This window comes from Tursiops truncatus, chromosome 4 (genome assembly GCF_011762595.2).
Source record: "Tursiops truncatus isolate mTurTru1 chromosome 4, mTurTru1.mat.Y, whole genome shotgun sequence".
Lineage (NCBI taxonomy): Eukaryota > Metazoa > Chordata > Mammalia > Artiodactyla > Delphinidae > Tursiops > Tursiops truncatus.
This window is the reverse complement of record NC_047037.1, coordinates 71,454,767-71,480,123: the sequence shown is the minus strand read 5'-3', so window position 1 is coordinate 71,480,123 and position 25,357 is coordinate 71,454,767. Positions and strand designations below refer to the sequence as shown.

The following is a 25,357-nucleotide window of genomic DNA, read 5'->3' as shown; positions in this document are numbered from 1 at the left end:
TCTCTAGGTCCATCCACCTCACTACAAATAACTCAATTTCATTCCTTTTATGGCTGAGTAATATTCCATTGTATATATGTGCCACACCTTTTTTATCCATTCATCTGTCGATGGACACTAAGGTTGCTTCCATGTCCTGGCTATTATAAATAGAGCTGCAATGAACATTGTGGTACATGCCTCTTTTTGAATTATGGTTTTCTCAGGGTATGTGCCCAGTAGTGGGATTGCTGGGTCATATGGTAGTTCTATTTTTAGTTTTTTAAGGAACCTGCATACTGTTCTCCATAGTGGCTGTATCAATTTACATTCCCACCAACAGTGCAAGAGGGTTCCATTTTCTCCACACCCTCTCCAGCATTTACTGTTTGTAGATTTTTGGATGATGGCCATTCTGACTGGTGTGAGCTGATACCTCATTGTAGTTTTGATTTGCATTTCTCTAATGATTAGTGATGTTGAACATCCTTTCATGTGTTTGTTGGCAATCTGCATGTCTTCTTTGGAGAAATGTTTGTTTAGGTCTTCTGTCCATTTTTGGATTGAGTTGTTTGCTCTTTTTATATTGAGCTGCTTGTAAATTTTGGAGATTAATCCTCTGTCAGTTGCTTCATCTGCAAATATTTTCTCCCATTCTGAGGGTTGTCTTTTCATCTCGTTTATGGTTTCCTTTGCTGTGCAAAAGCTTTTAAGTTTCATTAGGTTCCATTTATTTTTGCTTTTACTTCCATTTCTCTAGGAGGTGGGTCAAAAAGGATCTTGCTGTGATTTACGTCATAGAGTGTTCTTCTGCCTATGTTTTCCTCTAAGAATTGTATAGTGTCTGGCCTTAGATTTAGGTCTTTAATCCATTTTGAATTTATTTTTGTATATGGTGTTAGGGTGTGTTCTAATTTCATTCTTTTACATGTAGCTGTCCAGTTTTTCCAGCACTGGGAAAGAGGCTGTCTTTTCTCTACTGTATATTTTTGCCTCCTATATCAAAGACAAGGTGACCATATATGTGTGGATTTATCTCTGGGCTTTCTATCCTGTTCCACTGATCTATATTTCTGTTTTTGTGCCAGTACCATACTGTCTTGATTACTGTAGATTTTTAGTGTAGTCTGAAGTCAGGGAGCCTGATTCCTCCAACTCTGTTTTTCTTTCTCAAGATTGCTTTGGCTATTTGGGGTCTTTTGTGTTTCCATACAAATTATGAAATGTTTTGTTCTAGTTCTGTGAAAAATGCCATTGGTAGTTTGATAGGGATTGCACTGAATCTGTAGATCATTTTGGGTAGTACAGCCATTTTCACAATGTTCATTCTTCCAATTCAAGAACATGGTATATCTCTCCATCTGTTTGTATCATCTTTAATTTCCTTCATCAGTGTCTTATAGTTTTCTGCATACAGGTCTTTTGTCTCCTTAGGTAGGCTTATTCCTAGGCATTTTATTCTTTTTGTTACAGTGGTAAATGGGAGTGTACCTTTAACTTCTCTTTCAGATTTTTCATTGTTAGTGTATAGGAATGCCAGAGATTTCTCTGCATTAATTTTGTATCCTGCTACTTTACCAAATTCAATGATTAGCTCTAGTAGTTTTCTGGTGGCATCTTTAGGATTCTCTATGTATAGTATCATGTCATCTGCACAGTGACAGTTTTACTTTTTCTTTTCCGATTTGGATTCCTTTTCTTTTTCTTCTGATTGCTGTGGCTAAAACTTCCAAAACTATGTTGAATAATAGTGGTGAAAGTGGGCAACTTTGTCTTGTTCCTGATCTTAGTGGAAATGCTTTCAGTTTTTCACCACTGAGAACAATGCTGGCTGTGGTTTTGTCATACATGGCCTTCATTATGTTGAGGTAAGTTCCTTCTATGCCTACTTTCTGGAGGGTCTTTATTATAAATGGGTGTTGAATATTGTCGAAAGCTTTTTCTGCATCTATTGACAGGATCATATGAGTTTTCTCCTTCAATTTGTTAATACGGTTTATCACATTGATTGATTTGCATATATTGAAGAATCCTTGCATTCCTGGGATAAACCCCACTTGATCATGGTGTATGATCCTTTTAATGTGCTGTTGGATTCTGTTTGCTAGTATTTTGTTGAGGATTTTTGCATCTGTGTTCATCAGTGATATTGGCCTGTGGTTTTCTTTCTTTGTGACATCCTTGTCTGGTTTTGGCATCAGGGTGATGGTGGCCTCGTATAATGAGTTTGGGAGTGTTCCCCCTCTGCTATATTTTGGAACAGTTTGAGAAGGATAGGTGTTAGCTCTTCTCTAAATGTTTGATAGAATTTGCCTGTGAAGCCATCTGGTCCTGGGCTTTTGTTTGTTGGAAGATTTTTAATCACAGTTTCAATTTCAGTGCTTGTGATTGGTCTGTTTATATTTTCTATTTCTTCCTCGTTCAGTCTTGGAAGGTTGTGCTTTTCTAAGAATTTGTCCATTTCTTCCAGGTTGGCCATTTTATTGGCATATAGTTGCATGTAGTAATCTCTCATCATCCTTTGTATTTCTGCAGTGTCAGTAGTTACTTTTCCTTTTTCATTTCTAATTCTATTGATTTGAGTCTCCTTCCTTGTTTTCTTGATGAGTGTGGCTAATGGTTTATCAGTTTTGTTTATCTTCTCAAAGAACCAGCTTTTAGTTTTACTGATCTTTGCTATCGTTTCCTTCATTTCTTTTTCATTTTTTTCTAATCTGATCTTATTATTTCCTTCCTCCTGCTAACTTTGGGGTTATTTTGTTCTTCTTTCTCTAATTGCTTTAGGTGTAAGAGTAGGTTGTGTATTTGAGATGTTTTTTGTTTCTTGAGGTAGGATTGTATTGCTATAAACTTCCCTCTTGGAAATGCTTTTGCTGCATCCAATAGGTTTTGGGTCGTCGTGTTTTCATTGTCATTTGTTTCTAGGTATTTTTTTATTTCCTCTTTGATTTCTTCAGTGATCTCTTGCTTATTTAGTGTGTATTGTTTAGCCTCCACATGTTTGTAATTTTTACAGATTTTTTCCTGTAATTGACATCTAGTCTCATAGTGTTGTGGTTGGAAAAGATACTTGATACGATTTCAATTTTCTTAAATTTACCAAGGCTTGATTTGTGACCCAAGATATGATCTATCCTGGAGAATGTTCCATGAGCACTTGAGAAAAATGTGTATTCTGTTGTTTTTGGATGGAATGCCCTATAAGTATCAATTAAGTCCATCTTGTTTAATGTATCATTTAAAGCTTGTGTTTCCTTATTTATTTTCATTTTGGATGATCTGTCCATTGGTGAAAGTGGGGTGTTAAAGTCCCCTACTGTGATCGTGTTACTGTCGATTTCCCCTTTTATGGGTGTTAGCATTTGCCTTACGTATTGAGGTGCTCCTATGCTGGGTGCATAAATATTTAGAATTGTTATATCTTTTTCTTGGATTGATCCCTTCATCATTATGTAGTGTCCTTCTTTGTCTCTTGTAATAGTCTTCATTTTAAAGTCTATTTTGCCTGATATGAGAACTGCTACTCCAGCTTTCTTTTGATTTCCGTTTGCATGGAGTATCTTTTTCCATCCCCTCACTTTCAGTCTGAATGTGTCCCTAGGTCTGAAGTGGGTTTCTCGTAGACACCATATATACGGGTCTTGTTTTTGTATCCATTCAGCCAGTCTATGTCTTTTGGTTGGAGCATTTAATCCATTTACGTTTAAGGTAGTTATCAATATGTATGTTCTTAATTGCCATTTTCTTAATTGTTTTGGGTTTATTATTGTAGGTCTTTTCCTTCTCTTGTGTTTCCTGCCTAGAGAAGTTCCTTTAGCATTTGTTGTAAAGCTGGTTTGGTGGTGCTGAATTCTCTTAGCTTTTGCTTGTCTGTAAAGGTTTTAATTTCTCCATCAAATCTGAATGAGATCCTTGCTGGATACAGTAATCTTGGTTGTTAGGTTTTTCCCTTTCATCACTTTAAATATGTCCTGCCACTCACTTCTGGCTTGCAGTTTCTGCTAAAAGATCAGCTATTAACCTTATGGGATTCCCTTGTATGTTAACTGTTGCTTTTCCCTTGCTGCTTTTAATATTTTTTCGTTGTATTTAATTTTTGATAGTTTGATTAATATGTGTCTTGGCGTATTTCTCCTTGGATTTATCCTGTATGGGACTCTCTGTGCTTCCTGGCCTTGACTATTTCCTTTCCCATATTAGGGAAGTTTTCAACTATAATCTCTTCAAATATTTTCTCAGTCCCTTTCTCTTTCTCTTCTTTTTCTGGGACCCCTATAATTCGAACGTTGGTGTGTTTAATGTTGTCCCAGAGGTTTCTGAGACTGTCCTCCATTCTTTTCATTCTTCTTTATTCTGCTCTGTGGTAGTTATTTCCACTATTTTATCTTCCAGGTCATCTATCCGTTCTTCTGCCTCAGTTATTCTGCTATTGATTCTTTCTGGAGAATTTTTAACTTCATTTACTGTGCTGTTCATCATTGTTTGTTTGCTCTTTAGTTCTTCTAGGTCCTTGTTAAATGTTTCTTGTATTTTCTCCATTCTATTTTCAAGATTTTGGATCATCTTTACTATCATTACTCTGAATTCTTTCTCAGGTAGACTGCCTATGTCCTCTTCATTTGTTTGGTCTGGTGGGTTTTTACCTTGCTCCTTCATCTGCTGTGTGTTTCTCTGTCTTCTCATTTTGCTTAACTTACTGTGTTTGGGGTCTCCTTTTCACAGGCTGCAGGTTTGTAGTTCCCGTTGTTTTTGGTGTCTGCCCCCAGTGGCTAAGGTTGGTTCAGTTGCGTAGGCCTTCTGGTGGAGGGGACTGGTGCCTGTCCTCTGGTGGATGAGGCTGGATCTTGTCTTTCTGGTGGGCAGGACCACGTCCGGTGGTGTGTTTTGGGGTGTCTGTGACCTTATTATGATTTTAGGCAGCCTCTCTGCTAATGGGTGGGGTTGTGTTCCTGTCTTGCTAGTTGTTTGGCATAGGTTGTCTGGCACTGTAGCTTGCTGGGTGTTGAATGGAGCTGGGTCTTGGCATTGAGATGGAGATGTCTGGGAGAGCTTTCGCCATGTGATATTATGTGGAGCCGGGAGGTCTCTGGTCAGAGGCACAGGCCTGACACCCAGCCGGAGCACCAAGACCCTGTCAGCCACACGGCTGCTAGTGCTGGAGGGTCTCCTGCAGAGGCAGGGGTTGGCTGTGTTTCACCACGGGGACAAGAACACTGGCAGAAGTTCTGGGAAGTACTCCTTGGCAAGAGCCCTCCAGAGTCCACCATTAGCCCTATCAAAGAGCCTGTCTAATTTTATTTTTAATAATGACCATGTTGGGACTTCCCTGGTGGCGCAGTGGTTAAGAATGCGCCTGCCAATGCAGAGGACACAGGTTTGAGCCCTGGTCCAGGAAGATCCCACATGCCACGGAACAACTAGGCCAGTGCACCACAACTACTGAACCTGTGCTCTAGAGCCCAAAAGCCACAACTACTGAGCCCGTGTGCCACAGCTACTGAAGCCCGCACCCTAGAGCCCATGCTCTGCAACAAGAGAAGCCAGGGCAATGAGAAGCCCACGCACTGCAATAGTAGCCCCCACTTGCCGCAACTAGAGGAAGCCTGCGCACAGCAACGAAGACCCAACACAGCCAAAAATAAATAAATTTATATATAAAAAAATAATGACCATGTTTAACAGCTAGTTTGCAAAATTCCTGAAAGTTTAACTGACCCTTGTAAGCCAGTACATCACTGCACTTATTCAAGTAACTTCTGTGATTCTTTAGTTCTCTGAGTTCCCAGTTTCCCTTCACTTTTTGTTTGATAATTCCTTACTGCCTTAGCAGCACTTTGATGCTTTTAATAAGACGTTCATTATATTTCACGTAACATTATTAGTTGTTTTCAGCCATCTTGCCAACTGAATTAACCAAAGTCCTAGTGATTTAAAATATTCTACGTTTTAGAAATTTAAAAACTTTCTGTAAAAAGATCACATTACCTTATTTTATAGTGAGGCAAAAAATTTCTTTCCTAAGAACTAAGTTACTACAAAGCAGTTACAGTCCCAGTCAACATTTAAGATATTGGAGACCTAAACTCAATTCCTGATAATTTCTTAAATACGTGCCTTTCTTATTTTGTTCACTCTGTTCAGATTTTCATATTTACGGTCTTTACTTACTATTAATAATTCCTCATAACCATCGGTCCGTCTGTTCCAAAGATACTTCAATACTTTCCTCAAAGTTACTTTTCCTTTAAGCCTTCCATTTCATTCACCTAGCTAAGATTCTCATCTTTTCCTTTTGTTTCAATCAATTCATACTTTCAGCTCTAACAATTTCCACCTTACACCCATCCTGTGTACCCTTTCTTATATTTTATTTTGGAGGAAGTCTCATTTCTTTTTTTCTGCTAAGTCATTTGCACCCCTCTTCTAGAAATTACACCACAACTAATTTCAGGAAAGCTACCATTGGAGAGAACTAAAATGTTACCTAAGAGATAATCTCCACTAAGCATTTCAGAAATTCCTGAACCAAACTATATTTCCTGTCATGAAATATATTAGGGAGTCTCTGAACTACTGGCTGTAAGTTAAATAATATGTGTATGGTTATAAGAGGAGAGAAAATGTTTAATAGCGAACTTTCTGCATTTTATTCCGTTTTCAACTTCTCATCTTAGTTTGCACCTCCACACTTCAAGTGAAAAGATGGAGGAAAGCAGGGGGCAGAAGAGTGGGGAGAAATTTTACCTCTCCCAATTTCTTTGAAACTCGCAATCCCAACTATGAAGAATAAAACTCATTTATACTCTATAATGAAATATATTAATTAAATACACAGTTAACATCTGAGAGCAACAAGTATCAGAGAATGGATATTATGACTGGTCTAGAAAAGAAAAATGGAAAGTTTCTGAGTAAGAAGTCAGGCTGGTTGTTTTAAGTAGTTAGGAAAGGGTAGAAAGGTATAGGAAGGAAAGTAAGATACTGAAAAAAATTAATTAGGAATCTGCTCCAGAAAACCACTTTAAGAGATGACATATGTTTCCAAAGAAATGCCACTAATCCAATACAACCTCTCCATTCAGTCTCCAGACTCTCTTTGGTTGTTACCAAAAGTAATTATGAAAATAAAATGAGAAGATGGGTTAAAACTCGATCTCTGCAACTCAGATTTAAATTAAACCTTTGAAACACGGGAAAGTGTCTATCGCCAAACCTCTCAGCTTTTCTAGACTTCAGTCACTTGAAGATTAGGGACAGTAACACCAATCTCAAAGATTTTTTTTCTTCTTACAAAAACGAAATAAAAATACCTCATAAGTTTAAGACATGTCCAATGGGAAACAGAACATATATTTAATATAAGTTTAATTCTTTCCCTTTGCTCTTTTTCCTTTATAATATCAATATAATTAATATTTTCTGAACCAAAAAATAAGGTCTGGAAGTTGGTATAGTATACCTGAGGAACACTGAGATAAAACATTTTTGAGTTTAGGGTTTGTGAAGGGAGGTAGCTTTAATGTATAGTTGAGAGGTGTTCAACGTGTGGGGACCACTTGGAACCCCAGAGTTGTCACAGAGATTATTTTACGCTGAAGATATCTGAGGTTCAACAAATGTAGAAAAAAGCCTTCTTAGAGCTTTTGTTATCTGACTAAAAGGAGCTACTTCTGGGAAATGAGGCTATTGTAAATCTCCTCTCTTGGGGAGCTTTATGGCCTTGAAGAAGATGGAAAGACCACTCATACTGTAGAGACAAACATTATCACAAACTTTCTCCTAAAAATGTACTTTTCTTTCCTTAAGAAACCTATTTATTTTTCCCACAGAAGGCTTTTTATCTCCACTTCCTTTTCCATACTATGTTAGGTAGATAAGCCTTTAACTTTAATCATTTAATGAGCCAACTCCTTCTTTTGTTGGCTCTGTGTATGCAGGCAAAATAAAATATTTTCTTCTGTTAATCTGTCTTCTGTCAGTTTAATTCATAGGGCCCAGCTACTGAAACTAAAAGGGTAGAGGAAAAGTTTTTCCTCCTCTACAAAGGGCTAGAATGAATCTTAATCACTTAACAGCTATGTAACTGGCAAGTTACTTAACCTTTTTGTGCCTTATTTTACTCAACTGTAATGTAAAATGATGGTAAAAGTGCCCACTTTATAGGGCTTTATGGGAATTAAAAGAGCTAATAAATATGGTTAGATGCCCGGCACACATTTTTTTCTATTACAGTCTATCACCCAGCCCACAGAGTCTATAACTATAGACCAGGAACTATCTGTCCAAATTTTGTAACTTCTGGATATGGAGAAAAAACTAGAATTGTATTTCCAGTGCCCATGTTTGATTTCTGATTATAATTCCCCAGAATGCTTAGTAGTAAAGCTCTAAAAACAAACTGTTGCTTGTCTCTGGAGTTAGCAAAACTGGGGGAGCTAGGAGTTAAAGTCATTCTAAATGTATTGTGGAGATTATTTTTTCATACTTAGAGCCTATGTCATAAAAGTTCAAAGTATACAGGCTGAAAAACTCATAACAGTATTTCATGGGAGACCAACAGGCAAGCTATAGATCCTAAAAGATAAAAACTTACTCTTACCAAGAAGTTTTCCTCTTCACTCTTTGTCTGTTTGTATGTATGTATATATGTCAGATTATCAATGAAGCAGAGAATCCCAATGGATTCGTCATTAATAAAGTGAAGATACTAACTGCAAGGAGATGACTGATTATCAGAGTATCAGGCGACTCCTTTTGTACTTTGTAAAATAGCCCCCTCACTGAGAAAGAAAATCTGACTCTTATCTTCAATTTATATCCTTGGCCCTCACAGAAGTTACACACTGATGACGTGGAATATGTTTTTTAGAAAAAGTGCTGTACAACCAAAGTACATTTGTTAAAACTACATAGTTAGTTGTAAAACAAAACATAAAGCCATCAAGTCACTACCTAATAAACAAACATAAGGTAAGTAGCAATACAGCAAGGAGGACAGGTAAGTTTTTAAAGTACCCAAAAGATGCTTTTAAATTTTAACTCTCTTATCTTTGGTCTTCTGTTATTCTTCATAGAATGTCATTTCTTCTCTCTGCCCATCTAAAGACTACCCATTTTTCAGGTTTCCAGTTGAGCCCCAATTGTACTCTATGGCATTTTTTCCTCATACCAGGCAATATGATTTACCTCCTTTTGAATTCCTAAGGCAGTGTTTGTTTTCTGTGCTCTATTGGTACTTACCTTGTGTTTATCAGGCAATGACACCATAGCTATGGTAAAAGATTATAGTATAAATCAATACTGCCAGACTAAACACTCATCAAAATATTCCCAGTGAAAAGTATCTAGATTTTGAAGGCAACAGACCTGGGACTGAAGCCTAGCTATTACTAGCTTTGTTATTTGACTCTATATCATCACCTGTATGTAGGGATATAGCTATGTGTTTCATAAGCCTCTAGAGCAAGGCTTAAATAAACAAAAAGCCAACAGGCACCTAAATAAACATACAATTATAAACTGTGTTAAGTTGTTTAAAGAAAAAAATTGTCACAGTGCTATGACAAATGGAATTATGAGAAGGAGCCAATCATATAAAGAATAGGGGGAAAGAATATTCTAAGAACAAACAGAATGAACAGAGAATTAGGAAAATACCTGGTGTAATCAAGGGTCTGAAAGAAGAAGTCCTGTGTGGTTAGACCTGAAGGAGCAAAGGAAGGAACAGAGGGCATGCAGTGAAGCCAAATGTACTGTGCTATGCTCGATCACACAGGGCCTTGCAGGCACTATTAAAGGCTTTGGATTTTATTCAGAGTATAATTGGAAGTGTTTTAAATAGAAAGTGATACAATCCAATCTTTGTATTTAAAAAGATCATTTTGGCTGATGAATGGATTGGAGAAAGTCAAGAAAGAAGTAAGAAGACTTGCTAGAGGCTATTAGAATAGGTAAGATATGATAGTGGGTTTGGTAAGGGTAGTGGCGGAGACATAGAGGTTGAGAAAAGGGGAGGGAAGTCAAGGATGACTCCTCGCCTTTTGGCTTAACCATCAATGGAAGTGCCATTTACTGAGGGAGTAAAAGAATTGTTTCAGTCATGGTCAGTTTTGAACATTAAAGAGATATACACCTGGAGAAGTCAAACAGGACAAAAAGTCAGGTGTTGAGTGTTTGGAAAAAAAGATATATACACAACACTAATTAATATAAGGGTCTAACCTTGAAACATAGAAGATGTCTGCTAAATAGCAGCTACCTGGATAATCAACATACAATGCAAGTTCTCCTTGATACAAAAGTAGCTCCATCAAGATGAGAATAGTTTAAAAGTTTTGAACACAACTAAAGAAAAAGTATCAATCAGAAAGATTCATACAGAAAAAAAGTACAGAAATCACAAAAAAAGAGCAAAAGAAAAAAAATAGAGTACAAGCACAGAAAAAGATAATCTGAAAGAGAGATTCCTAGGTCCACGCAATAACTATCCTAGGAAAAGGGTAGCCCACCCTTGACAACCATCAGTGGCAAGTATACCTACTGCATACAGGGGTACATTAGGCTTAGTTAAGAGTCACTAAACATAAAAGTGGTAAAATTAACAATCCTTGTTCAGATCTATGCTCACCAAGCATTAGAGCAGTTCTTCCTTTTATCAATCAATTTTTACCTCCTTATTAATAACTTAATATTTTTATGGGGTTCCAGAAGTTTCTTTTTTTTTCTAATTTAACTATTTTATATTGGAATATAGACAATTAACAATGTTGTGATAGTTTCAGGTGCATAGCAAAGGGACTCAGACATACATATACATGTATCCATTCTCCCGCAAACTCCCCTCCCATCCAGGCTGCCACATAACATTGAGCAGAGTTCCCTGTGCTGTACAGTAGGGTCCTTGTTGGTTGTCCATTTTAAATATAGCAGTGTGTACATGTTGATCCCAAACTCCCTAACTATCCCTTCCCCTACTTCTTTCCCCCAGGTAACCATAAGCTCATTCTCTAAGTCTGTGAAATCTGTTTCTGTTTTGTAAATAAGTTCATTTGTATCATTTCTTTTAGATTCCACATATAAGGGATATTATACGATACTTCTCTTTCTCTGTCTGACTTACTTCACTCAGTATGACAATCTCTAGATCCATCCACGTTGCTCCAAATGGCACTATTTCATTCTTTTTAATAGCTGAGTAATATTCCATTGTATATATGTACCACATATACATATGTATATGTACCACATCTTCTTTAGCCTCTGTTGATGGACATTTAGGTTGCTTCCATGTCTTAGCTACTGTAAACAGTGCTGCAGTGAACACTGGGGTGCATGTACCCTTTCGGACCATGTTTTTCTCTGGATATATGCCCAGGAGTGGGACTGTAGGGTCATATGGTAGCTCTATTTTTACTTTTCTAAGGAACCTCTATATCGTTCTCCATATAGCTATACCAATTTACATTCCCACCAACAGTGTAGGAGGGTTCCCAACTCTCCATACCCTCTCCAGCATTTACTGTTTGTGGATTTTTTGTTGATAGCCATTTTGACTGCCATGAGGTGATATCTCATTGTAGTTTTGATTTGCATTTCTCTAATAATTAGTGATGTTGAACATCTTTTCCTGTGCTTCTTGGCCATTTGTATGTCTCTGGAGAAATGTCTATTTAGGTCTTCTGCCCATTTTTTTATTGGGCTGTTTGTTTTGATGATATTAAGCCTCATGAGCTATTTGTAAATTTTGGAGACTAATCCCTTGTTGGTCACATCATTTGCAAATATTTTCTCCAAATCTGTGGGTTGTCTTTCCATTTTGTTTATGGCTTCCTTTGCTGTGCAAAGAATTTTGAGTTTAATCAGGTCCCATTTGTTTATTTTCGTTTTTATTTCCATTATTCTGGGAGATGGCTCAAAAAAGATATTGCTGCGATTTATGTCAGAGCATGTTCTGCCTATGTTTTCCTCTGGAGTTTTATAGGGTCCAGTCTCACGTTTAGGTCTTTAATCCATTTTGAGCTTATTTTTGTGTATGGTGTTAAAGAATGACCTAATTTCATTTTTTTACACGTATCTGTTCAGTTTTCCCAGCACCATTTGTTGAAGAGACTGTCTTTCCACCATTGTGTAGTCTTGCCTCCTCTGTTGTAGGTTAATTAACCATAGATGCATGGGTTTATTTCTGGGCTTTCTATCCTATTCCACTGATCTATATTTCTATTTGTGTATCAGTAGCATACTGTTTTGATGCCTGTAGTTTTGTAGTACAGTCTGAAGTCAAGGAGTCTGATTCCTCCAGCTCCATTTTTCTTTCTCAAGATTGCTTTGGCTATTCAGGGTCTTTTGTGTCTCCATACAAATTTTAAGATTTTTTACTCTAGTTCTGTGAAAAATGCCATTGGTAATTTGATAGGGATTGCACTGAACCTGTAGATTGCCTTGGGTAGAGTAGCCATTTTGACAGTGTTGATTCTTCCAATCCATGCCATCTGTTTGAGTATTCTTTTATTTCTTTCATCAGTGTCTTATAGTTTTCGGAGTACAGGTCTTTTGTCTCCTTAGGTAGGTTTATTCGTAGGTATTTTATTCTTTTTGACGTGATGGTAAATGGAATTGTTTCTTGAATTTCTCTTTCTGATCTTCCATTGTTAGTGTATAGAAATGCAACAGATTTCTGTATTAATTTTGTAACCTACAACTTCACCAAATTCATTGATGAGCTCTAGTAGTCTTCTGGTAGCATCTGTAGGATCTTCTACATAAAGTATCATGTCATCTGCAAACAGTGACAGTTTTACTTCTTCTCCAGTTTGGATTCTTTTTATTTCTTTTTCTTCTCTGATTGCCATAGCTAGGACTTCCAAGACTACGTTGAATAAAAGTGGCAAGAGTGGACATCCTTGTCTTGTTCCTGATCTTAAAGGAAATGTTTTCAGCTTTTCACCATTGAGTATGATACTAGCTGTAGGTTTGTCGTATATGGCTTTTATTATGTTGACGTATGTTCACTCTATGCCCACTTTCTGGAGAGTTCTTTTTTTTTTTTTATCATAAACGGGTGCTGAATTTTGTCAAAAGCTTTTTCTCCATCTATTGAGATGATCATATGGTTTTTATTCTTCAATTTGTTGATGTGGTATATCACAATGATTGATATGCAGATACTGAAAAATCCTTGCATCCCTGGGATAAATCCCACTTGATCATGGTGTATAATCCTTTTCATGTATTGTTGGATTCAGTTTGCTAATGTTCTGTTGAGGACTTCTGCATCTATGTTCATCAGCCTGTAATTTTCTTTTGTGGTATCTTTGTCTGGTTTTGGTATCAGGGTGATGGTGGCCTCATAGAATGAGTTTGGGAGTGTTCCTTCCTCTGCAATTTTGTGAAACAGTTTCAGAAGGATAGGTGTTAGCTCTTATCTAAGTGTTGATAGAATTTGCCTGTGAGGCCACCAGGTCCTGGACTTTTGTTTGTTGGGAGTTTTAAAATCACAGTTTCAATTTCAGTGCTTGTGACTGGTCTGTTCATATTTTCTGTTTCTTCCTGGTTCAGTCTTGGAAGACTGTACTTTTCTAGGAATTTGTCTATTTCTTCCAGGTTGTCCATTTATTGGCATATAGTTGCCTGCAGTAGTCTCTTATGATGCTTTGTATTCCTGTGGTGTCAGTTGTAACTTCTCCTTTTTCATTTCTAATTTTATTGATTTGCGTCCTCTCCCTTTTTTTCTTGATGAGTCTGGCTAAAGATTTATCAATTTTGTTTATCTTTTCAAAGAACCAGCTTTTAGTTTCACTGATCATTGCTATTGTTTTGTCTCTATTTCATTTATTTCTGTTCCGATCTTTATGATTTCTTTCCTTCTACTAACTTTAGGTTTTGTTTGTTCTTCTTTCTCTAGTTCCTTCAGATGTAAGGTTAGGTTGTTTACTTGAGATTTTTCTTCTTTCCTGAGGTAAGACTGTATTGCTATAAACTTCCATCTTAGAACTGCTTTTGCTGCATCCCACAGGTTTTTTATCATTGTGCTTTCATTTTCATTTGTTTCTAGGTATTTTTTTCTTTCTTGATTTCTTCAGCAATCCACTGGTGGTTTAGTAGCATATTGCTTAACCTCCACGTGTTTGTGTTTTTTATAGTTTTTTTTTGTAGTTTATTTCTAATCTCATAGCATTGTGATTGGAAAAGATGTTTGATAAGATTTCAATTTTCTTAAATTTACTGAGGCTCGCCTTGTGTCCTAGCATGTGGGCAATCCTGGAGAATGTTCTGTGTGCACTTAAGAGGAATGTGTATTCTGGTTCTTTTGTATGGAATGCTCTACAGATATCAATTAAGTCCATCTGGTCTCATGTGTCATTTAAGGCCTGTGTTTCCTTATTTATTTTCTGTCTAGATATGTCCACTGATGAAAGTGGGGTGTTAAAGTCCCCCACTATTATTGTGTTACTGTCAATTTTTCCCTTTATGGCTGTTAGTATTTGCCTTATATATCGAGGTGATCCCATGTTGGGTGTATACATATTTACAATTGTTATATCTTCTTCTTGGATTGATGCCTTGATTGTTATGTAGTGTCCTTGTCTCTTGTAACAGTCTTTCAAGTCTATTATGTCTGACGTGAGTATTGCTACTCCAGCTTTCTTTTGATTTACAGTTGCATGGAGTACCTTCTTCCATCCCCTCACTTTCAGTCTGTATGTGTCCCTAGGTCTGAGGTAGGTCTCTCGCAGACTGTGTATATATGGGTCTTGTTTTTGTATCCACTCAGCCAGTCTATGTCTTTTGGTTGGCGCATTTAATACATTTACATTTAAGGTAATTATTGATATGTGTATTTCTACTGCCATTTTCTTAATTGTTTTGGGTTTGTTTTTGTGGGTCTTTTTTCTTCCCTTCCTCTTTTGTTCTCTTCTCTTGTGGTTTGGTGACCATCTTTAGTGCTGTGTTTGAGTTGCTTTTTCTTTTTTTGTGTGTGTATCTATTGTAGTTTTGGGGCTTGCTGTTCCCATGACGTTTTGATATAACAGTCTATATGTACAAGGCTTTTTTTTTTTTTTTTAAAGTTGCTAGTCTCCTTCCTGCCTAGAGGAGTTCCTTTAGCATTTGTTGCAAAGTGGTCTGGTGGTGCTGAATTCTCTTAGCTTTGGCTTGTCTGTAAGGCTTTTGATTTCTCTGTCAAATATGAATGAGAACTGGGTACAGTATTCTTGGTTGTAGAGTATTCTTGGTTGTAGGTTGTAGGTTCTTCCCTTTCATCACTTTAAATATATCATGCCACTCCCTTCTGGCTTGCGGAGTTTCTGCTGAGAAATCAGCTGATAACTTAATGGGAGTTCCCTTGTATGTTGTCATTTTTCCCCTGTTGCTTTCAAATAATTTTTCTTTGTCTTTACTTTTTGTCAATTTGATTACTACATGTCTCGGTGTGTTTCTCCTTGGGTTTATCCTGCCTAGGACTCTCTGTGCTTCCTAGACTTGGTTGACTGTTTCCTTTCCCATGTTAGGGAAGTTTTCAGCTATTATTTCTTCAAATATTTTCTCAGGTCCTTTCTCTCTCTTTTCTCTTTCTGGGACCCCTATAATGCGAATGTTGGTGTGTTCAATGTTGTCCTTAGGCTGTCTTCATTTTTTTCCATTCTTTTTTCCTTATTCTGTTCTGCAGCAGTGATTTCCACAATTCTGTCTTCCCGGTCACTTATCAGTTCTTCTGCCTCAGTTATTCTGCTATTGATTCCTTCTAGTGTATTTTTCATTTCAGTTATTGTATCGTTCATTTTTTTGTTTGTTCTTTAGTTCTTCTAGGTCTTTGTTAAACATTTCTTTCATCTTCTTAATCTTTGCCTCCATTCTGGATCATCTTCACTATCATTATTCTGAATTCTTTTTCTGGAAGGTTGCCTATCTCCACTTCATTTAGTTGTTTTTCTGGGATTTTATCTTGTTCCTTCACCTGCGACATAATCCTCTGCCTTTTCATTTTGTTTAACTTTCTAGGATTGTGGTTTTCATTCTGCAGGCTGCAGGATTATAGTTCTTCTTGCTTCTGCTGTCTGCCCTCTGGTGGATGAGGCTAAGAGGCCGGTGCAAGCTTCCTGATGGGAGGGACTGGTGGTGGGTAGAAATGGGTCTTGCTCTGGTGGGCAAAGCCTTGCTCAGCAAAATTTTAATCCACTTGTCTGCTGACGGGTGGGGCTGTATTCCCTCCCTGTTGGTTGTTTGGCCTGAGGCAACCCAGCACTGGAGCCTACAGGCTGTTTGGTGGGGCTAATGGTGGCCTGAGGGAGGGCTCACGTCAATGAGTACTTACCAGAACTACTGCTGCCAGTGCCCTAGTCGCCCCCTGCCCCTGCAGAAGACCCTCCAACACTAGCAGGTAGGTTTGGTTCAGTCTCCTATGGGGTCACTGCTCCTTTCCCTTGGGTCCTGGTGTGCACAAGATTTTGTGTGTGCTCTACAAGAGTGGAGTCTCTGTTTTGCCCAGTCCCGTGGAAGTCCTGCACTCAAATCCTGCTGCCTGTCAAAGCCAGAATCCCTGGAGATTGCTAGTCCTGTTGCTGGACCCCCAGGCTGGGACGCTGATGTGGGGCTCAGAACCTTCATTCCAGTGGGAGAACTTCTGTGGTTTAATTGTTCTCCAGTTTGTGCTTCCCCCACCTGGCAGGTATGAGATTTGATTTTATCATGATTGTGCTCCCCCTTCCCATCTCACTGAGGCTTCTCCTTTGTCTTTGGATGTGGGATATCTTTTTTGGTGGGTTCCAGTGTCTTCCCGTGAATGGTTGTTCAGCAGTTGTGATTTCAGTGCTCTTGCGAGAGGAGGTGAGCACACGTCCTTCTACTCCGCCATCTTGAACCAATACTCCAGAAGATTCTTTCTTGATAAAAATTAACCAGAATATGTCTGAATTTTGACCATTCTGAGTTAATTTTTTATCATGCTGTGTCTTTTCAATGTAAAGTTACTTCTTTTTAATCTAGTAAAGTTTTCTTGAATGAATTATAATTGCAAGCATTTATTCTTTTCTTTTAAAAAAATTTACTTTTTCCAGAAAGTCTAATTAAGTATATCCTGTGTGTGTGTATATATATATGAAAGTATATATATATATATATATATATAATATATATATATATAATATATATATATAATTGCCTGTCTTTTCTCTCTAACCTTTAAAAATTCTCTTCGTTTCTATTTCATTTTGTTTACTTTTCCTATTGTATCCTTTATGTCCCCTATTGATTGTTCTGCAGTGTCTCTTTGACTTTGTGTTCCAATTTAAGAAATTGGTTTGCTTTCTTCTTTCCTGGGTTCTGCTAGCTCAAAATTAAACTCTTCTGGTTGTTAAGCCATCTCTTCCTACAGTTCTTTACATATCTACTGGTCTTCTTTCAAAGAAGTGAATGCATAAATTGTTTAAGAACATTAAAATCAAAGTTTCATCTGCTACGTGCCATTTTTTTTTGTGTGTGTGTAAATGCATGTTTGTGACAACTTTTATCTCTTGCTAAGCTTTGCTTTTTGTTTCCATGTCTCCTTATTAATATCTTTGTATGAATGCCAGGCTAGCTCCTTTTAAATTGCTTATTACTGAATGAGTTGGCTGGACCAGAAAGTTTGGGGTGCAGGGTGGGGATGGAAGCACAGGTTATTTTTACAGCCTTTAAAACCAAAAGACTGCCTTGATAGCATCAGATAATCTGACAGACTGTTTTAACCAAATACTTCCTTTAAACAAAACCACATCAAGGATGGCTTCCGCTCTAGTTTGCTCACTCACAATTTTATGTGGCCTGCCATAAACAAGGGATAATGTTTTTATACTTCAAAAACAAGCCCCCCACCTTTAGGAAGTACAATTTTCTGTCATATTCTATGTTCTGCTACCACTGAGCATTCTCAACATTCCATGCTTTTACTCTTCCCTTCTTTACATGTAGCTTTTGCCAGATCTTAACCTGCTTAAGCAGCCTTTGCCTGTATTTTGTTGTCTAGGTATTACACCTGTCTTCTTAGTTTTGCTTAATGTGAAGTGAAGCTTTATGGGTAGAAATATGTGTTTATTTTCCTTGTTGCTTTTGTGTGTTTTCTGGGGAGGTCAAGGAGCAGATATTGACTTACCCTTAATCATACCTAAATAGTCTATATTTCTCATAAACATATAAATAAGAGGCTTTCTATAATACTAAGCAAGCACTGATTATACTTTGTTTCTGTATAATATGCCTATTGGGCAAGAATGTGTTGGCCAGAAGATAAAAGCATGTGTAGTCCCACTGGTAGTTTTGTTTCTCACAAAAATTAATGAATTAGCATTCTGACTTCATATATTAATCCCTATTTGCTTATTAATGTGATTTATTTGGAACTTACCCCTTACATAAATGAATTTATTCTTGTTCAGTTACTGAACCTAGAATGCTGAGGTTTATAAGAAATATTATGAAATAGCAAGCAATGCCCAACATACTACTTTGATCAGGTAAAACACATATTAGGTTTTGTTACAGAAATAAATTCCACTCCAAGAAAAGAATAATACATGTAACAGCTGCTAAATCATAGAATGATTCACCTGGCTCCTTTACTCACATCATTCTTTCCTTCTTCACCTTGTTTATGAACATTAAATAGTGTGTTATGTATTCTTTTGGGTGTTTAAGCTTTTTAAATTCCACCTAGGTTTTACTGAAGTGGTTATGTTGATGTAAACTAGAATTTTATGTATGTTTAATATGTCCTCAAACTTTCCATTATCACCTTCTCCCAGTAGGAACTCGGTAAGGTCAAGTCCATGATACCTCACTATTTAGAAAAGTATCATATCTCAAACTTACATTCTTTCTCTTTAAGTAACAATAAAGGCTATTAGAAACATATCTTAAACCCTGTTATTAATAAATATAACCTAATTCAAAGGTCAAAAAATACTGAAATAACCTAATTTTCTTTGGCAAAATTACTATCTTTGCTTTTCAACCACTGAGTTAGTCAAAGGTATACTTAAAGGTATGTGTTTGGTGAGATGACACATTTAAAAAGATAAACTCCTGAAAATTAATCCAAATAATAGAGAAATATTCAAAGAGTTGGCAGATACAAGTTCCTACATTCTATTAAAAACTCTTTGGAGAGTGAATTAAGTTCAAACTAAACAAATAACATTAATAAATCAGACAAAAATATAAAAAGAAAGTTAAGCTTGGGAAGTTAAACATTATTAAGAGGAAGACTTCTAAAAACTGAAATAAAAAATAAATACAGACAACAAGAATTTATTACCTTCAGGTCGATATTGTGCAACAATTGTGACAGCTTGGCCAGCATTTTTTAAAGCAGCTGCTGCCTGCTCATGGCTGGCAGTTCTGAGGTCAACACTGTTTACCTGTAAATCAAACCACATATTAAATTCGAAAGAAAATCATCACACTGATTAGAAATCACAATAGCCTATTCTTTGAGTAGGCATAGATTAAAAAAAATTACTTGAAATTACTTTATCACTAAAATATTTTCTTGTTCTGATTTACTAAAAATGTTATACAGTAGAACAAAAATATATTGTATAGTCAATCAAAACAATTTTATTCACTTAAAATATTCATTTTTTCACTTTGTCAAGTGAACAAATGCAAAACACTTTCCCCTGAGTGTTCCAGAAGGTTGTCTACCAATCTCTTGAGAAATGTACCTTAATTTGACAACTTGAAAAATCAGCAAGTGTCATCATTTTGTACATTTCATTTCACCAGTAACTCAGGCAATGAGAGGGAAATTCATTTTGTTTACAGCATACTTTCAACTCCTGCCACATTTTCACTATTACTCATCTCAGTTTCAATTCTCTTCCTTCCTTTCCCAAACTAAAGCTTCCATTCTTTTGGAGTAACAGGAAAGCAATTACTTTAAGTATTAAAATAGCTCAGATTTCACGGACTGACATTTAAACACAGTAAATGTTATTAAATGAGCAAGAAGACTTTTTTTTTAAACAGGGACCTTCCTTGGGTAAAATAATTAATGAGGTGATCAATCCCACTCTAGAAGAATAGGCAACTTCATTCTTATTTCTGAAAGGCTGCCAGCACCTAGTACGCTGCAAGGTACACTATCTTTAGAGACTGAACCTTTTCCACTACAAGAAAAACTTAATAGGACATTAATGTGAGCATTAAACTTAAATGTAATTAACTTTAAATATTTAAGTTGGCTTTTTTCCCTAAGAACCATGAATGAATAAAATACAGCAATGGGGGCTTCCCTGGTAGCACAGTGGTTGAGAGTCCGCCTGCCGATGCAGGGGACACGGGTTTGTGCCCCGGTCTGGGAAGATCCCACATGCCGTGGAGCGGCTGGGCCCGTGAGACATGGCCACTGAGCCTGTGCTCCACAACGGGAGGGGCCACAGCAGTGAGAGGCCTGCATACCGCGCAAAAAAAAAAAAAAAAAAAATACAGCAATGTTTGGGACCTTTACTGAATATTTTTGGAAAGAAGAACTGTCACACAATTTTAGTATGACAGCCTGCTTCATTGATGTCTAATCTAAGACCTGTTAAAAATTACATACCAATTTTGGAAAATTTGACTATAGCCCAGAAATTCCTGGGATCATAAAATTTACATAAAAGAACATTTTTAATGTTTAATGTAAAACATTTAAAGACCTGATGTTTTACATTATCTATAAAGGATATTACTATGTAACTAAGTTAAAATGTACAGACACCTCTTAAATGAAAATCAAGATCCAAAAACCTTAATCTAAACAGGTGTAACATAATGTGGTTTTATTAGAGAATATCTCTAGCTTAATATCTTATTAGAGAATAACTGAACACAATGTATAAATAGTTCTATATTGAACATAAAGAAAATCCTAATTTCTAGCAGAAAAAATTAGAGAATATAAAAGGTAGACAAACTTTCATAGATTATTTTAGAAAAGATCACAATTTTTAATGAATTATTCCTAAGCACTGGATCCCTTTACTACAGAAAAGATCTGAGAACAACCTACATAGATTCAAAGGAGAATAATTTGTTAACAAGACTACAAATTAAAAATGTTCCTAAATAACGCCAAACATTTTAATGGAATACATTATCAAGGATATTTTAGAAGAAATCCTGGTACTGAGAAACATATCATGTAAACAGATTTAGGGTCACTTTTTTATGGAGACACAATTTATATAAAATCCAAACTTTTAAAGTGTACAATTTGTGTTTTTCAGTACATTCACAAGCATGTGCAACCATCACCATGCTTTAATTCCAAAACATTTTCATCAGCCCCCACCCCCCAAAAACCCACTACCCATTAGCATTCATTCCCCCCTTCCCTCTCCCCTTAGACCCTGGCAACCACTATTCTTCTTTCTAACTCTAAGGATTTGTCTGTTCTGTACATTTTATATAAAAGGAATATTACAATATGTGGCTATTTGTGTTTGCCTTCTTCACTTAGCTTGTTTTCATGGTTCATCCTTGTTTTAGCCTGTTTTAGTACTTTGTTACTTATTATGGCTGAATCATATACCCCATTGGATGGATATTCCATATTTTGTTTATCCACTTTGTTAAATTTATTCTTTTTGATACTACTATAAATAAAATTATTTTCTTAATTTCACTTTCAGGTTGTTCAACTCTGGTATATTAGAAACACAACTGTTTCTTGTATAGTGATTCTCTGTCCTGCAAACTTGCTGAGCTTGGTTATTATCTCTGATAGTTTTTTTGCATTTCCTAAGATTTTCTATATATAAGATCATGGCATCTGCAAATAAGAGATAATTTTCCTTCTTCCTTTTTAATCTAGAAAGCTTTTATTTCTTTTTCTTGCCTAACTGCCCAATCTAGAAACTCCAGCACAATGTTGAATAAAAGTGGCATGAGTGGACACCTCTGTCTTGTTTCTGATCTCACAGGGAAACCTTTCAGTGTTTCAGCATTTAGTGTGACATAAGTTATCAGTTTTTCATAGACATCTTTTATCAGGTTGAGGAAGTTCTCTACTATTCCTAATTTGTTTGGTGCTTTTATGATGCAAGCTGTTGGTTTTTGACAGGAGCTTTTTCTGTTGAGATGGTCATGTGGCTTATATCCTTAACTCTATTAACACGGTGTTTTACTTTGGTTATCCCTGTGTTGAACCAACTATGCATTCCTTGGACAAATTCCACTTGGTTATGGGGTATAATCCTTTTTTAATGCTGGTGTACAATCCTTTTTTTATGCTGCTGAATCCACATGGCTATTTTGTTGAGGATTTTTACATATAAATTCATAAGGGATATTGTAGTTTTCTTGTGATGTCTTTGTTTGGTTTGATATAAGAATAATATTGGCCTTGTAGAATGAGTTGGGAAGTGTTCTTCACACCTATTCCCTTTTGGGGGAAGAGTTTGTGAATGGTGCTAATTCTTCTTTAAACGTTCTATAGATTGCACTAGTGAGGCCATCTGGTCCTGGGTTTTTTCCTTTGTGGGAAGTTTTGATTATCAATCTCCTTAATTGTTACAGGTCTACAGTTATAGTTTCCATTTCTTCTTGAGTCAGTTTCAAATGTTTATGTCTTTCTAGAAATTTATCAACAATTACACAATATGTATAACTATATATCACACATAATCTATATAACACATATATTATAAAATGTCCTTAGATTTTGAGAAATAATTTTTTTCCTAAAGTCTTTGATACTTGTATAGCCATTTTATGTGTTTCTTGGTTTCTGTTTGCATAGCATATCTTTTTCAACCTTTTACTTTCAACGAAGATTGAATCTAAAGTGTGTCTGTTGTAGAAAGTATATAATTTGATCTTTTTAAATCTACCCTGTCAATATCTGTCTTTTAGTTGGAGTATTTAACCCATTTACCTTCAATGTAATGTATCGAAAAAAAAAGATTTATGCCATCCATTTTGCTATTTGTTTTCTTCACACCTTGTCTTTTTTGTTCCTCTATTCCTCCATTACTAACTTCTTTTGTAAAATAGGTATTTTCCACTGTACTATCTTAATACCCTTTAAAAAATTATATATATTTTGAGTTATTTGCTTAGTGGTTTCTCTAGATCATAATTAACATTTTATAACCATTTACTCTGAATTAACACCAACTTAGTTTCAATAGTATATAAAAACTCTGCTCTTATAATTCTGTGCCCTCTATACTCCCTGTGATACTACTGTCATATAAATTACATCTTTATACAGTATGTGTGTGCCCATCAACACAGATTTAAAATTATTGCTTTATTTAGTTGTTGTTTAAATTATAAAGGAGAAAAAAAAGAGTTACAAACAAAAAATGCACTTATGCTGTTTTACATTTACCTATATAGTTACTTTTAACAGTGCTCTTTACTTCTTCATATGGATTTGGGCTACTCTCTAATGTCCTTTCTTTCTGGTCTGAGGGATGAGATGCTCTTTAGTACTCCTTGTAGGGCAGGTTTACTGTCTATAAGAGAAGTTAAGGAGATTAATAACTTCCTTAGCTTTTGTTTACCTGGGACTCAGATCTGTCCTTTGTTTCTGAAGGATAGTTTGACTGGGTATAGAAACCTGGGACAATGGCTTTTTTCTTTCAGAATTGCCTTCTGGCCTCCATGATTCTGACAAGAAATCAACTGTTAATCTTACTGAGGATTCCCTGTAATCAGTGATTTTTCTTTGCTTTCAGGATTCTCCCTTTGTTTTTTGATATTTGATTATGATTTATCTGTGGTGTGGATCTCTTCAAGTTTATTCTACTTGTAGTTCACTGAGCTTCTCAGATGTGTACATTAAATTTGGGAAGTTTTTTGCCATTATTTATTCAAATATTCTTTCTGCCTCTTTCTCTCTCTCTTGTCATTCTGACTTCATTATACATACATTGGTACACTTGATGGTATCCCCACAGGTCTTTGAGCCTCTGACAATTTTTCTTAATTCTTTTTTCTTTCTGTTCTTCAGCCTGGGTAGTCTTAACGGACATATCTTCAAGTTGGTGGATTTTTTTCTTTTGCCAGGTCAAATCTGCTGTTGAACTTGTCTAGAGGATTTTTTTTTCCCTTCATTTCAGTTATTGTACTCTTCAACACCAGAATTTGTTTGTTTCTTTTTCATAAAAGAAATCTCTTTATTGACATACTCTACTTGGTGCGTTATTGTTCCTATACTTTCCTTACATTCTTTAGACATGGTTTCCTTTAGTTCTTAGAATATATTTAAAATATCTGATTTAAAATCTTTGTCTAGTAGTATAGTGTTGGGCTTCCTTACAGTTTCTACTGATTGCTTTTCCCCTGGGTATATTTTCTTGTTTTGCTGCATGTCTCAATTTTTTACTGAAAACCGGACATTTAAAATAATATAAAGTAGCAATTCTGGGTATAAGATCTGTCCTCCTACCCAGGGCTTGATATTACTGCTGTTTGTTATAGTAGTTGTTTGGTGACTTTTCTGAATTCTGTAAGGCTTGTATTCTTTGTTGTATGTGCCAGTGAAGTGTCTGCCTGATTAGCAGAGTGGTCAGTTAATGACTGGACAGAGACTTCATTAAATGTGCACATGTTGGGTAATGCCTTCAACAATCAGCTAGGCAACTGATGATTCTGCCTTAATCTTCACTTCCTTCTTGCACAGAGTCTCATGGTCAGCCAGAGGTGAGAGTTTAGGGCCTTTTCAGGTCTTTCCTGAGCAGGCACACAACCCAAGACCATGCATGTGTCCTCCTAGATTCCAAAGTATAAGAGCTTTTCAAAGGTCCCATGGAGAGTTCACTCCCTAGCTTTTCCTTTTAAGTTTTTGATTAGTCTACTGTTTGCCCCAACTGTTACCAATGTCTCAGGCAGCCATAATATGCCTGTAATTGTTTTTGCAATTACCCCAAGGGAAAAGGCTTTTGCACTGGTGGAGCTTTGAATCAGGTCAAATACAGGGAACCTTTCAAATAGGATGTTCCAAGAACCCACCAGACAGGTCAAATTATGACAGTTCTTTGGAAAAGAAGCTCTGAACATTCTACCACCATTTTGCTCTCTCTAGTGGCTGTTGGGCCACTGGTTCTCACTGAAAAGGTGGGCTATTTTTCAAGGCTAATGTGGTGATAGAGAGCCAGGGATGGGACTTAGGCAAATTAAAATTCTACAAAGCTCATTCTTACAGAGATTCAGCAATTTTTTTTTTTTTTTGAGTAAACACTTCCTGAATGGCTGTCAGTCTTTGGTTAATTTCCAGAGTTCTGAAAAAGTTTATTCTAAAAACAATTTTGGCCACTTTTCTCACTGTTTTTATGAAGGAGAGAATTTCTGTTGAACTCTCTTGGGTCACTTTCCATGTTTCTAAATTTTCAGGGAATATCAACTATATCCTGCCCTA

General features: G+C 36.3%; 1 protein-coding gene across 14 annotated transcripts in view; it reads right to left on the bottom strand.

Moving 5' to 3' along the window:
• Positions 1-25,357, bottom strand: part of DLG1 (discs large MAGUK scaffold protein 1) — a 285,352-nt gene that overhangs the window by 62,271 nt on the left and 197,724 nt on the right. For all 14 annotated transcript variants that reach the window (XM_073804060.1, XM_073804059.1, XM_073804062.1 and 11 more), the window contains one exon: positions 19,265-19,367. In XM_073804060.1, coding sequence (XP_073660161.1) covers positions 19,265-19,367 — 103 coding nt within the window. The remainder of the gene's footprint in view (positions 1-19,264; positions 19,368-25,357) is intronic.